Genomic DNA, 12,577 nt, shown 5'->3' with positions numbered 1-12,577 from the left:
CCATGAGGTATCAGCTCACACCAGTCAGAATGGCCATCATCAAAATATCTATGAACAATAAATGCTGGAGAGAGTGTGGAGAAAAGGTAACCCTCCTATGCTGTTGGTGGTAATGTAAATTGGTACAGCCATTATGGAGAACAGTAAGGATGTTCCTTAAAAAACTAAAAATAGAGCTACCATATGACCCAGCAATCCCACTCTTAGATGTATATCCAGAGAAAACCATAATTCAAAAGTGTGCATGCACCCTGATGTTCATTGCAGCACTATTTACAATAGCCAGGAAAATGGAAGCAACCTAAATGTCCATTGACAGAGGAATGGATAAAGAAGATGTGGTACATATATGCAATGGAATATTAATCAGCCACAAAAAGGAAATAAATAGTGCCATTTGCAGAGATGTGGATGGACCTAGAGATTGTCATACAGAGTGAAGTAAGTCAGAAAGAGAAAAATAAATATCATATAAAATCTCTTATATGTGGAATCTAGAAAAATGATACAGATGAACTTATTTGCAAAGCAGAAATAGAGTCACAGATGTATAGAAGAAACTTATGGTTACCAAAAGGGGTGGGTGCGATGAACTGGGAGATTGGAATTGACATTTATACACCACTATGTATAAAGTAGATAACTAATGAGAACCTACTGTACAGCACAGGGAACTCTACTCAATACTCTGTGATAACCGAAATAGGAAGGAAATCTAAAAAAGAGTGGACATATGTATATGTATAACTGATTCACTTTGCTGTACAGCAGAAACTAACACAACATTGTAAAGCAACTATACTCCAATAAAAATTAATAAAATTAATTAATTAATTAAGTCATGATGCAAACAAAGAAGGTATATTTGAAATCATGGCAAAGGAGATTAAAGATGAAATGGAAAATATAGGTATTTCACCTTGTAAATCTAATGTCCACTTAATATAACTGTATGTATCAAAGCATGAATATAATGACTGATTTCAAAAAAAATGGGCATACAGTTCCTGTTACCTATTATGAAGATGAATATGGATGAACAAGCAGTATACAGAAGGAGTCCTGATAGCCTTCACAGGGATTATATGAGTACTTAGTGTGCCTATAGCCACAACACAGGGATTTGGGGACGGGAAGTCTTTTAAAAGAAAGAAACTCTATGATCCTCCCACTGACAAAGATTAAACAATAATGTATTATTTTACATTTGAACTTTTAGGTTAGGAAAGATAAGCAGAGTATTTTCCTCAATCATCTGTTTATTTAAATGTTCAGTTTTTCTTATCTGTGAAGAACTGTTCTCCATGTTTTACATTTTCTGAACAGTTTGTCCAGAAGGAAAGGATAAAAGTGCAAGATATCATGATCAGTATCTGGAATATGTTTTATTTTGTTTTGACATTTTAAACCAGAAGTCTTTAATTTTCTTCCCATCACATATTGCCTTCTAAATCTGTATTATGTAACACTTAACCCTGCTCCTGCAATCTGCCTACACCCACACATACACACAACTGAGACAATATATATCCAAATTCTACCAGCAAATGGACTGACCATCAATCTATAACTTTATTCTGGTTTGAAAACATGAGCTAGGCTTATGAGAAGTCTCTCTTGGAGGCAATTTTATAAAAGTGATTTAAGGAGCTTTTTATGGTTGAGAAAAGTATGAATAGCATTAGCACTACATGTATTTTCTTAAAGATTATATAATACTACTCAACTATAAAATTACCTGTGCCTGTTTTTTGTTTTTAAATAGCGTATGTGTAATCTTTCTCTAATCTGTTCTATGGCAATTATTCTTCCACTTTTCCTTTGGATCAAATTTGGTAATTCCTATTTTGCTAGGAGTTAGCCATTTCCTCAAAATTTTTATGTTGTTGGTAAAATAAGTAAATTGTGTCATCATTTTTTACATAATTCTGACAGTATATATTAACATTTAATAATTCACATACCAGATAAGTGTACAATACCCACTTCTGAGAATCTAGTTAACAGAAATGGGTAATAATATATAAAACTTTGTGAATAAGGACGTTTTTTATAGCATTGTGTGTTGTGACAATAAAATATCTAAAAGCAGCTTTAATGCCCAACAATAAAGAAATGGCTTAACATATTTTGTGTCATCTAAAAGCATAGATTAATGGGTACAGAGTTTCAGTTTGGCAAGATGAAGAATTCTGGAGATAGTGATGTCGCTTGCATGACAATGTGATGAAAATGTGAGTGTTCTTAAAGCCATGGAATTGTTCACTTAAAAATCATTAGGATAGTAAATTTGATGTATATTTTCCCACCATTAAAAAATGAAAATAAAAATAAAGCCTAAAGTTTACATTTTTAAACAATTATTATTTTATTTATTGTTCTAGGTCAAGTGAAATGACTATAACTTGGGATTTTTAATCAAAGAATGTGGTGTGTGTGTGTGTGTGTGTGTGTGTGTGTGTGTGTGTGTTCCCTGTATGAGGCATATGTTCAGTAAACAAACCCTAGTAAGGAGAGATTTGTCTGAGACTATCTGTCAATTGGGTGATATCCTACCCTATTTTAATGCATAATTAGATAAAATACTTTGCCACTACATCATATGTAAAACTCTAAATAGACTGGATTTTGAATGCATAGCAACTGCATAAATTTACATTGTAATAATCCATGGGTTCATTGTAAACTAATAGGATCTAATTAAAAGAGAACCCTAAGGAGACACCTAACTAAATCTAAATATATATGAAGTTGTTATATTATTTTTATATGTTTTTAATACTCAGATTTATCCACAGTTGAATACATGACTTTTTAATTCAACAGGGATTCAGTTAATGAGCGAAAGAAAAATGAAAAAAAAATGTTAAAATTTTGTAAAAGAATCTTTCTTAATTTCCAACAAACCACCTAGGTTTATAAATGTATGAATTATAGCTACAGCCTTTGAATAAATATCTAAACTATAGTTTTATAATTTAAAATACTGAAATTTTGGTTAATCGTTGAAAAATGAGATATTCTGGTTTAGTGACAATTTAGCATAAATCCCATTCCATTGTATATTCTGTTGAAACTTTTTACACTTTTGGTTACTTTCTCATTTCAGTAAGTACATTCTAATAAACACAATTTAATCTTTCTTTGATAATAAATCTTATCAAAATGCCTTCAGGATTATCATCCAGAGCATATACTCATGGAGCAGGATAAAAATTTGGAAATAGAGACAAAGAATTGCTACTGGCTCCAAAACTTACTACTATATGTTTAATGCCAAATTGGTTTTTTGGCAATTTTCCTCTTTTTGTCTAAAAAACATGAGCCAAGTTCTAGGTAATAAAGGTTTTACTTTATTCAACCATCCCAGACTTCATTCAAGAGAGCAGCAAGTTTACTTTCATTGTGAAGTCCCAGCACCTTGCACAACTCAGACTCTTAATTGGAAACAGGATCAAGTGCCTGTTAAGACAAGGCTGAAAAACATAAAAAACATAAATTTCCAACTCTCCTCTTCTTCCACTCATGCTGACAAATTTCTACCAACTGTAAATAACAATGTGTGGTAGGTTGCACTTAGAATACCAGTTGTCCAGGAGTCTTTCCTCATGCAAAATGTTTCTCAGATTTAGAAAGACTCAGATATGCTTTAATCAACTGCCTTAGGAACCTGGGTGGAGATTTTTAATAGATTTAATATATAGATAGACTATAAACTTACCTTGAATATATAATAAAAATGACAGAGAAATGTTCCACATCTGATTTTTATTCCAGAGACAATTCTCAATGTAAATATTAAAATGATTAAACAAATTATAGATGAAAATGTTTCCCTTTTTCCCATAAACTTCTGCTTAGCAGAGGGAACTCTACTAAAATTTATTTATTTCACAGCAGTTCTAAATTTCTGATTTTTGATCTGATAAAATGTTCACTATAGTTTAGAATGTTTATACTGCAATGACCCTAAAATGGCTGGCAAGTGTAGAGTGAAGGTTATTCTGAAAATAATAATATATTTTTTAAAGTATTTCCAATTTATTTTTTGGCTGAGTTAGGTCTTCGTTGTGGCTTTCTCTAGTTGCGGCGAGTGGGGGCTACTCTTCGTTGCAGTGCGCGGGCTTCTCATTGCGGTGGCTTCTCTTGTTCCGGAGCACAGGTTGTAGGCACATGGGCTTCAGTAGGTGTGGCATGCAGGCTCAGTAGTTATGGCACACGGGCCTAGTTGCTCCATAGCACGTGGGATCTTCCCGGACCAGGGCTCGAACCCATGTTCTCTGCATTGGCAGGTGCATTCTTAACCACTACACCACCAGGGAATTCCCGAAAATAATTATTTTTAACAACCCAATTCCATTTATAATATTAGAGAAAATATATACAAATGAATTGGAATATGGACAGCATTTAGGTGGTTACATAAATAAAATATTAATTTGATTTAGTGATAATATTGTGGTAATTATTCTCTTGGATTTATGTTGTTGTTTTAATATAGCATTTTCAGTAAATACTTTTAAATCAGAAAAATAAAAACAAAAGTTCTGGCCCATTGTCAATTAAGTTTATGAGGAAAGATGTTTATAAAGGTTATGTTCAAAGTACAATAAAGTAAGCATGTGTTCACAAGTATTTCTACATATTGGTCAAGGTGGTGATATTTTAAGACTGGTTTTTATTAGTCTATCTCTATAACATTTTTAAATTTGTATTTGCTTTTTCTCACATAGTCTCCATGTCTTAGCTAAGCAAGAACCCTTGAGGAGAAAATTACAAAATAATTGAGTAAATAATGAGGGTAAATTTTCATCTCTAGTCAACTATACCATCTAATAGAAACTGTAGAAAATGAAGCAACACATGAATTTAGCCTGTTATTCTAAGAATTTAGGACAACACCCTTTGGGGTGATGTCCTTCTCTTGCATTCCTTTTTTTGCCAGGATCTTTTCCAGCCTAACAGTACTGACATATGTTTTGTTCGGATTTTCTTTTTGAGGGGAGAGCTTGTGGAAGGGGCTGGTTGAGTTATGTGTTACAGACACTGATGATTTTCCGAAGACAGGGTAACATTCCTCTTCAAAACAGTTTACCACAAACTCTAAAGAGAGATCTTGGGAAACCTCTGAGCTGTGTCTAATCTTATAGCATTGTTCCCTGCAATGGTTTAAAGTTGACAATTCAAGCTGAAATTAGCAATTAATTGTGTAAAGTGCCTATATCTTTACGTGTTTATTTCATCTTCAAATATTATATATTTTGCATTGATTCTGCAGCTTTTACTCTTTAACTAAGATTTTGCAATTTATGATTATGGAGGCAGCATATCTTCAACGTTTTCTGGCACTAAGTACCATTAAAAGCCATTTTATGGCTCTCCAATCATTAAAACCTTAATATTACTGGAGCAGCGAAAAGAACTCTGCCTATTACCTGGGGATAATGCTACTATTATGTTGAAGTTCAATGGAGTAAAAATAAAGGACAACTACAATATGGGCCTGTGTTTTATTTGACCCTGTGATCATTTAGCACTGGACTGGGAGACCAGTTCAGCTGTCAACTGACTTTCCAATGCATTCAGGAAAGTATGCAACCTATCTGCTATTTCCTAAGCAGAAACGATTTAGGGAATTCGTTTAAAAAAAAAAATATGAGAGTCCCTTCTGCCTAGGTCGTCACCTCCTTTGATTTTGGGGTCAGTAGCCTAAAGGTAATATTTTAAAATAATAAATAAAATTTCAAAAATAAGAATTGAAAAATCTAGAAACCATTTAAATATTTTTCTTTCGTTCGTTCTTTTTTCTTTCTTTCTTTTTTTTTTTTTTTTAACATCTTGGCACAGAGCAAGCGGGAAGTTACTTAGCACGGTTCCGGGTTTCCTTGCGCCCCGCCCGCTCGCCCTACCACAGCTAGAAGCTTTTAGTCCCTGGGTCGGTGTGTCCTGCAGGGCGCAATCCCTGTCCATCGGTCTGCGCTCTGCCCGCCCGCCGCGCATCTGCCCTTCTCTCCTGACTCCGCCCCGCAACTGTCCGGAACCTCCTCGCGTCTGAGCTGACCTAGTGCGCGTCTGCCAGTCAGTCCCTCCGGACCTGCCGCGAGTCTCAGGCTGCCGAAATCTCCGCGCGTCACTCGGTCCGTACCCAGTGGGCATCTTGGGTATCTGGGCGGTCTCCGGTCCCCCGCGCGTGTGTCTGTCTGTCTGTCTCTCTGTCCGATCCGCCGCCTGCAGCCTGCCTGCCCGGCCGCAGCGACCAAGTGTCCAGTCTGCCCTTTCGCTGACGCTGAGTGTGTGTAGCGCGGCCTTAGTGAGCGCGAGCCCGCCTGAGACCGGCCAGGCAGCCGGCGGAGGAATACACGTTCGGCCCCTGCCCTTGTTGATATCATTTTAAACCCACATGAGCTTGAGGCCTATATTTATGCAGAAAACGGGTCGTGAGGCCTCTGTCAGCAAGGCTAGATGTGGGGAGCCAGCCAGCTGCTTGATGATTTCTTACAATTTAACGGGGAAAGGGACATTTCTTTCCTACTACTGGCGTTTGAAACTGATTTTAGATCTGAATGGGTGGAAATTCTAAGCCACCTTAGGGAGAACGGATTCGTTATTGGGGTGCTTTTTTGTCTGATGCGTTTGTTCTGAGCCTGCTGACCAGCTGTTTCTGAACTTCATTTTCTCAGCCTCAACAGTGATTCTGAGTCTGCTTTTAGCTTCCTTCGCCTTGGCTTTTTTTCTGTTTGTGAACAGCTGCTTGGCCCATAGCTTAGAGAAAGCAACCTCTTTTTCTCTCCCAAGAAAGCCTCCTCCCTGTGCTCAGAGAGATGGGGAGTGGGGAGCCTAATCCTGCTGGCAAGAAAAAGAAGTACCTCAAGGCTGCCCTGTATGTGGGTGACTTGGACCCAGATGTCACCGAGGACATGTTATATAAAAAGTTCAGGCCTGCTGGCCCTCTGCGCTTCACCCGAATCTGCCGTGACCCGGTGACCCGCAGCCCCCTGGGCTATGGCTATGTTAACTTCCGCTTTCCTGCGGATGCTGAGTGGGCCTTGAACACCATGAATTTTGATTTGATTAACGGCAAACCTTTCCGCCTAATGTGGTCTCAGCCAGATGACCGCTTAAGAAAGTCTGGAGTTGGAAATATATTCATCAAAAACCTGGACAAATCCATAGACAATAGGGCCCTTTTTTATCTGTTTTCTGCTTTTGGGAGCATTCTCTCCTGCAAAGTCGTATGCGATGACAACGGCTCTAAGGGTTATGCCTATGTGCACTTTGACAGCCTGGCCGCTGCCAATAGGGCTATCTGGCACATGAATGGAGTGCGGCTCAACAACCGCCAGGTGTACGTTGGCCGATTCAAATTCCCGGAAGAGCGGGCAGCTGAAGTTAGAACTAGGGATAGAGCGACTTTCACCAATGTTTTCATTAAAAACTTTGGAGATGACATGGATGACGACAAACTGAAGGAACTTTTCAGTGAGTACGGGCCAACTGAGAGTGTTAAGGTAATAAGAGATGCCACTGGGAAATCGAAAGGCTTTGGATTTGTGAGATACGAGACACACGAGGCTGCCCAAAAGGCTGTGTTAGACCTGCATGGAAAGTCCATCGATGGGAAAGTCCTCTATGTAGGGCGAGCACAGAAGAAAATTGAACGCCTGGCTGAGTTAAGGCGAAGATTTGAGCGGCTGAGATTAAAAGAAAAAAGTCGGCCTCCAGGGGTGCCTATCTATATTAAGAACCTAGACGAGACCATCGATGATGAAAAACTGAAGGAGGAATTTTCTTCCTTTGGATCAATTAGCCGGGCCAAAGTGATGGTGGAAGTGGGGCAAGGCAAAGGGTTTGGTGTCGTCTGCTTCTCCTCTTTTGAAGAAGCTACCAAAGCAGTAGATGAGATGAATGGTCGCATAGTGGGCTCCAAGCCTCTGCATGTCACACTGGGCCAGGCCAGGCGCAGGTGGTGAGAATAAGAATGCTCAATTTGTTTCAGCCTTAAGCTGGTGCCTACTTAGTTTGGGCTACTTTGTGATAAGAGGTTATTTTATGTGAATTCACAGGTTTTTTTAAGTGAATACTTTCTTTTGAAAAAAAGTGAAACTACAAAACCTTGTTCATTTTAGTGAAGAACATAATTTCTAATTGTAAAACTGTCATTTTGTACTATTTTTCGATATAATAGCCTTAGGAATATGTAGAATAAAGTTTATTCCTCCACATGCTTTTTCGCTAAACCAGTCAAGGTGAGGTAATGGAGTATATTTCCTTCCTTATTTCACTAATACTACTAAATTTAATTTCTCCTATGAAAGTATTCTCGAGATGGTCCTTACTTCTGAGTCTATCGCAGTGAAAATTTCTAACTTGCTTTTTGAGAAATCAGTAGAGCAGGGGAAAGCGAATGTGATCCAGTTAATGTTTGTGTATAACTTCACTTTAAATTATTATTTAAAATGAATATTCCTTTTAAAAGATGTGAGCTTTCTTTCTTCCTCTTATTTATTTATATAATTTTCCTTTTTTAATATATTGTGGGCATACCACAGACTTGATAGTGACTTTGACTAAGTTTTGGAGTTTTCGTTATTAACTTCATGCCCAGAGAAAGAAGCATATTGGTATTTCCTCAATCAGTACATTAGAAGAGTAACACTTTAAACATTAATTATTTAAATTCTAACTTTCATCTTAAAAACCTTTTCTGAGAGCTTTGATATTTGAAGACAGTCTAAGGAGCATTCTTATCACTCATTTTTCTAAACTCCTTAGTAGGTATACATGGATCATGTTTAATCAACAAGAAAGGTGAATAACAACGCTGAATTGCCTTTGTCTATAAATAACTTTAGGATTAACTTCAGCCTCTATTGTGTCAATATGGAAGGTAAACAATCCTGTAATGATGTTGAAAACTACTTTGAAGAACATCTTCTATTAAACTTGTCATTATCTCTTATAAATTGTTGAATATATCAATAAGGTAATATTCACCGATGTTTCAAAGTTAAGGAAAAGGTCATTTCTCTTGATTAAGTCACATGCCTCCATCTATCATATGAGAGCTCTTAATCCAGTATGGTTCTCTTTTTGTCTAGCTGCGTGGAAGTTGCAACAAAATGTTCTGTTCTATATTGCAGTTACATTATTTAGCCTGTAATTTCTATACTATGGACTTTCTGTGTTTCACTTTTAGTTCCCTCTTCTCCATATCCATCTACTTTCCATCCATATTACACTTGCTTTCATATTTTCTTTGGATTGCCTTTCTTTTAATATATGCCAGTTCGAATCCATTTTGGGATTAGAGAGATAAATACCTAATTTATGTAAAATTGAAATAATTACTTTTTTAAAAAAGGATTCACTCATACCACAGATCCAACAGTAAGAAAATGTTTTAACTCTATTCTCAGTTGGTTTTTATTTATATAGAAATCTTTGGTTTCATACATAATACAATATAAATATATAATTTTATTAACACTTTTGTTGGCTATTTGCCCATAAAATAATGAGAAAAACCTGTTTCTATGTAACTGTTTATCTACAAATGACTTGTATATTCATTATCAAATATTTTCAAATGGAAATTACTGTTTTTATTGATTATAAACATAATACATGCTTCTTGTAAAAAACTGTACAACAATGCAGAAACTTATAAAGAATGAATTAAAATTCCCAGAGTTCAGAGATAACCACTATTAATATTTTAAGTGCATGCATTAATATTTTAAGTGTGTGCATATCCTTTCATGCCTTTTCCCCTATGTATACACACACTGTTTTACAAAAAAAAGGAAACATACTATATGTACTTTTTTAAATTTTAAACTCAAACATAATCATCTTTTCATATCAATAAATACCAATCTGTATCATCAATTAGTGACTGCATAGTATTCCATTGGGTGGATGTACTATAACTTATCTTAAGTAGTTCATTACTGAATGAGATTTACATGCTTTTCAATGTTTCTACATCTGTAAACAGTGCTGTGATGAACATCCTTGCTTAAAAACAGTATGAGTTATAGGAGCTTAATAAAAAATATCTAGAGCACGTAAAAGCTTAAATCTAGAAAAATAAAAATGCACATCATATTGATATATATGTATCTAAAATTTGAAAAGTGTTGATATATTCTTCATTTAAATACAAAAGAATAAAAACTAGCAGGATATAATTTTTCATATTTTATGAGTCTACTTGCTTTACATCATTGTGATCATTAAGATATATGAAAATGAAGCAACTTCAAATAAAATTTAAAATACTTACATTGGTAATTATTTACCATATGTATTCTCTATTCCTTTTCCCCCATTGCCAGTTTTCATTTAACTTTGTAAACCTGAAGTGTCAGCGTTAAGACCTTTACAAATGCTTTGATTCAGAATAAATCGCGAAGGATTTCTAGAAGGTAAAAATCCACAAGTATAAGCATTTAATACATTTTGGGAAATTATTTAAGAATTTAAATTATTACTGTTTTTAAAAAGCTAGTCAGTATAAAGAAAAGGATTAATTAAAATGTGGCTATGTACAGATAAAACATACATGTTAGGACCCTGCAAATCAGTCAAAAGAACTGTGTAAATTCAGGTGGAAAATATCAATATAAGCAGGGGGAAAATATAAAGGAAAGGTAATCTCTATTTAAACACAAACACCTGGGTAGTTTTTCAATCTTGTACTTTTCATTTTTAGCTACATTTAATACACTTCTAATAATTAAGGCTTCCAAGGGGGAGCAAAACAACTGAACAGCTTAAATCAGTGACAAAGCATTAAAATAGGTTATTATTAATATTCTAGATATTTAGTAAAACTATACTATCAATGATCAGCTTAATAGTGGAGTGTTTAGTACTAAGGTTTTGTTTTTCATACACTTTTTTTCAGCTTTTCAAGATAGTCACTTGTACAAGTTTCAAATGTGCCCAGGGAGAAGAAGATTAAGAACATTTTTTGTGTGTGTGATTGCAAGCATCATAGAAAATGTTATTTGGGGAGGATTTTCTGTATAGGAAGTTTCAAGCATTCTGGTGCTTTTCTGGTTGAATCTATGGTTAAGGGGAAAAATAAGATGTTACATGTGTAAGTGATATTTTTAGCCGAGTGAAAAAAGTAAAAATTACTTTTTTCTTTAAGGGAATATTTAGGAATGGAGTGAATACCATCTTACCTATAAATAAATAGCCTGATTTAAGGGAATAGTTAGAAATGTATCAACAATAAATGACTGATTATAGATGATACAGGTGTTCCCAGCTCCTATGACAATACTTGGAATATAATTAGCATTCCATGATTACTTGCAGAATTAATGAGTTCATAACCTATGTATTATATCTCTCCACTTGTTTGCTTTCCAATTCTCTTTTCAGTATTTACAAGAGAAATGAGTTACTACAGAATAAGCCATTTTTTATTAAATCTCATCCTATGAAGAAATAATTAAGAACGGATTGGTTACATAGATTGATGCTTTTAACAGTGTTACTGATGACACAGACTCATGCTTATACTGTTAAGGTGTTATCAGTGCTTTTACACTTATGCCTTCTTTTTTCTCAATGTTCAACACTTGATTGATGGGCCTACCTTAGACAGAGCTTCTAATAATTGGCATAACTTAGATAAAAGTCTATTTGTAGAGTAACACTTTTAAAATAAATTATTGGGATGGTGCTTTGAGACCAAGACTATTCCACAAGATCTTGCTCCTATATTGAACCAAGCAATGATGATCATCCCTGAGACACTACTGCTTGTGCATGTGAAATGAATTAATTCTTACATATTTCAGGGTGCTATTTACTTCCCATGAATTATAACCTAACAAATGGTTTCCTGGAGCATTAAGAAAGTTAATGTATCCCACTTGGCTCCAGGGGGTCATGGTCAGTAGTTAGAAGTAATCTAGCTACCACTGGACATCTGAAAAGAGAGAGGCCTAACTCAACATACAAATACTGAGGATGTAATTCCTGTGAAACTTTTTTTAAAAATTTTTATTGGAGTATAATTGCTTTACAATGTTGTGTTAGTTTCTACCCTATGAAACTTTTAAAAACCAACGCCATGTACTTTCACCCTCAAAAGTCAGAGTCAGTTTTTAAAGGTCTCTCATTTGGCACACAAAAAAAGATCAATATTCTCACTAAATTTCTCATCAAAATTTGAGGCCTTCATAGTTTATTTAATTTTAAAAAATATTTAGTGCTTTAAAGAGACTGCAAGAAAAAGGATGAGTGCTGGTATTGTATGGCATCACTGTCTCAGTCATCAGAGTAAACTAGTTTCTTTGTTTTAGAACTAATAGTAAGTAAAACACCAGATGTTGGCATCTTTTGTATAATAAATAAAACTTCTATAATGTATAATAAATAATTTTACATTTTTTGAGATTGATTTGAAACTTCCCAAAGGGTAAATTATGCTTCTGAAAAATCAAGGACTTCTAAAATCAATATTTGGAGGGCATTTAAAAAGCAATTTTAGGGCTTCCCTGGTGGCTTAGTGGTTGAGGGTCCGCCTGCTGATGCAGGGGACGTGGGTTCGTGCCCC

At 35.3% G+C, this 12,577-nt stretch overlaps 1 protein-coding gene across 2 annotated transcripts; it reads left to right on the top strand.

Annotated features, from left to right (window-relative positions):
- The first annotated feature begins 5,887 nt into the window (after positions 1–5,887).
- Positions 5,888–10,283, top strand: PABPC5 (poly(A) binding protein cytoplasmic 5). 2 transcript variants are annotated; one of them, XM_067024265.1, is made up of 2 exons: positions 5,888–6,137; positions 6,681–10,283. In XM_067024265.1, exon 2 carries the CDS (start codon positions 6,822–6,824, stop codon positions 7,968–7,970), a length of 1,149 nt encoding a protein of 382 aa, XP_066880366.1. In that variant the 5' UTR covers positions 5,888–6,137; positions 6,681–6,821; the 3' UTR covers positions 7,971–10,283. The 2 variants fall into 2 exon arrangements, with proteins under 2 accessions (XP_066880366.1, XP_058905885.1); XM_059049902.2 differs by having other exon boundaries at positions 5,943–6,137; positions 6,796–9,886.
- The last annotated feature ends 2,294 nt before the right edge of the window (positions 10,284–12,577 follow it).

Source organism: Kogia breviceps, chromosome X, assembly GCF_026419965.1.
Source record: "Kogia breviceps isolate mKogBre1 chromosome X, mKogBre1 haplotype 1, whole genome shotgun sequence".
In the NCBI taxonomy this organism is placed as follows: Eukaryota; Metazoa; Chordata; class Mammalia; order Artiodactyla; family Physeteridae; genus Kogia; species Kogia breviceps.
This window is presented reverse-complemented; position numbering and strand designations above follow the sequence as displayed.